The 2,006-nt window shown below is 62.9% G+C and overlaps 1 protein-coding gene across 1 annotated transcript in view; it reads right to left on the bottom strand.

Moving 5' to 3' along the window:
• Positions 1-15: 15 nt before the first annotated feature.
• The window catches only part of LOC123020218, a gene marked incomplete at its 3' end in the record, with an annotated part of 8,947 nt that continues 6,956 nt past the window's right edge, over positions 16-2,006 (bottom strand). The window contains exons 8-10 of the mRNA XM_044423653.1: positions 1,765-1,941; positions 697-846; positions 16-409 (exon numbers count right to left, since the gene is read on the bottom strand). Of these exons, the coding sequence (XP_044279588.1) occupies positions 16-409; positions 697-846; positions 1,765-1,941 (721 nt within the window). The remainder of the gene's footprint in view (positions 410-696; positions 847-1,764; positions 1,942-2,006) is intronic.

Consider the following 2,006-nt stretch of genomic DNA (forward strand, 5'->3'; position numbering starts at 1 on the left):
GCCAATGCCTCCTACTTGTCAGAGCGGTGCATTTAGTGGGACGGGAGGGCACTGCGGGCAAAGGGGCCAGGGAACGTGGCTGGCAGTGCTCTGCGATCGCCATCCGTATTTGACAGGAACGAGGCTGAGACGAGGCGGCAACCGGAGCTCGGGCCCCGCGCCTCGTGCCACCTCGCAGGAGCAAGCTGCCCAAGTCCTCCGCGGGCCTCGCCAGCCCGGCCACGTCAAGGGGCAGGCGCTTGTGGCAGGGCGTCAAAGCCTCCGCCGCCGCAGTCCGACTCACGGTGTGCTTGCAGATGTCGAGGTAGGCGTTGTAGAGCTTGCCGGAGGATGGGCAGTCGAAGAGGTCGCTGGGAATGTCCGTCCATCTCATGAAGCTGGCACAGTCAGAAAGGGCACCCCGAGCAGCCTGGAGAGGAGCGCGAGAGGCAAGCTGAAGCCGGCTGCTCGCGGCACGATGGATTTCGCCGACCAGAAGGTGCCACGGCCTCCCGGCGCTGCCGTCGCAGACTAGCAGGCGCTCCCTCCGGAAGCCTCAGCCGCCCCACGGAAAAGCTCCCGAGGACCTGGAGGGGGTCCCTGCCAGCCACGAGCGTGGTCTGGATCACCTCACCGAGCCCCAGAACCCCCCGCGCCGTTCCACGCAGCAAGCAAGCCCCACCGAGCAGCTGCTGGGGAAGCGAGGCCCCGGCTCACCTCGCGGCTCCCGGGATCCGCCAGCTGGATGAGGAGGGGAACGAGGCTTCCCAGAACGTCCTCCGTCACAGCGTTCCTCCGGGGTTCCTTCACCCCCGACAGCAGCATCCCGAAGAGAGAAACGGAGGCCTGCCTCACGTCCTCTTCATCCTGAAAGGATGGGGAGAGCGGGAAGGAGGCGTGTCCCCCAGGCCCACGTCTTGTGCCAGGCGGCGGGTTGAGGCGTGACTGAACAGATCGGATGGCCCAGTTCGGATGCCACAACAAACCTGCTTTTTCTCTTGTTAAGCCCCAGGCTGTTGAGAGCAGCCAAGCTGCTGGCGCATGCGGGAATGGCTGGACAAACCAGGCATGGCTCGTTTCTGCGTCGTTTGATGTTGTCTCCCGGCTTGGACCCCTGACTTGTTGGGGCAAAGACAAGCCGGGCAGATGGATGCGGATCCAACCATTCTAACAATTTTTAGTTATCTGAAACTTTTCTATACCATCCCGTCACAGACGTCTCGGGATGGTTTGCAACACATTAATGCAAAAAAAATAAATAAATAAAATATGAGTAACAGTTGCGCAGCATCAGATGCTAAAAGAAAACCACTAAGTACAACAGGTGAGCATTAAACTACTGGGAGGATGAAAAGGGTTTCGCCTGGCGCCAAAAGGAAAGACGCGTGGGTGCCAGGCGAGCCTCTCCGGGGCGCATGTTCCATGGCCGGGGGGGCCAGCACAGAGAAGGCCCTCCTCCGGGCAGGCACCCCCTCGCTCTCTTTCCAGGACGGCTCCCGGGGGAAGGCCTCTGGCTCAGGTGCCGAGGGGCGGGCAGGCGCATGGTGTCCCTGTCTCCATGCGCAGCCAGCCAAGGTGGGAGCGCCCCGGAGCAGTGCACAGCCCCCTTCGATGTGGGCTGGCGGATCCTCGCACCAGGCTTGGCGCTGTGCGTCGGGGCATGCAGAGGGTGTGCACGCTTTCCTGGTGCGCACACTGGTGAGCTGGGAGGCCTGGGGGACGCTGGTGGGCCACCTCCCGTGGGGGGGGGGACGGAGCCCGCTTCTCACGTGCCTGCGGACTTACGTCACTGAAGTATCTCGGGAGGTGTGGGATGAGGTCGGTGCCCACGAAGCCGAACTCCTCCACCTCCATGTGACGGAAGACACACGGGAGGGTCCGGAGGGCTTCCTTGGCAATGGCCCTCTCTGGATCCAGAGCACAGGACACCAGAGGACCAAGGATGGGCTCCAGAACCTGCCCCTGAAGAAAGCAGGGAAGGGGGGGTCACTGCGGAGCACGAGGATGGAATGCAGGTGTGTGGAGTC

This window comes from Varanus komodoensis, unplaced genomic scaffold (assembly GCF_004798865.1).
Source record: "Varanus komodoensis strain SLA01 unplaced genomic scaffold, ASM479886v1 scaffold1445, whole genome shotgun sequence".
Taxonomy (NCBI): Eukaryota; Metazoa; Chordata; class Lepidosauria; order Squamata; family Varanidae; genus Varanus; species Varanus komodoensis.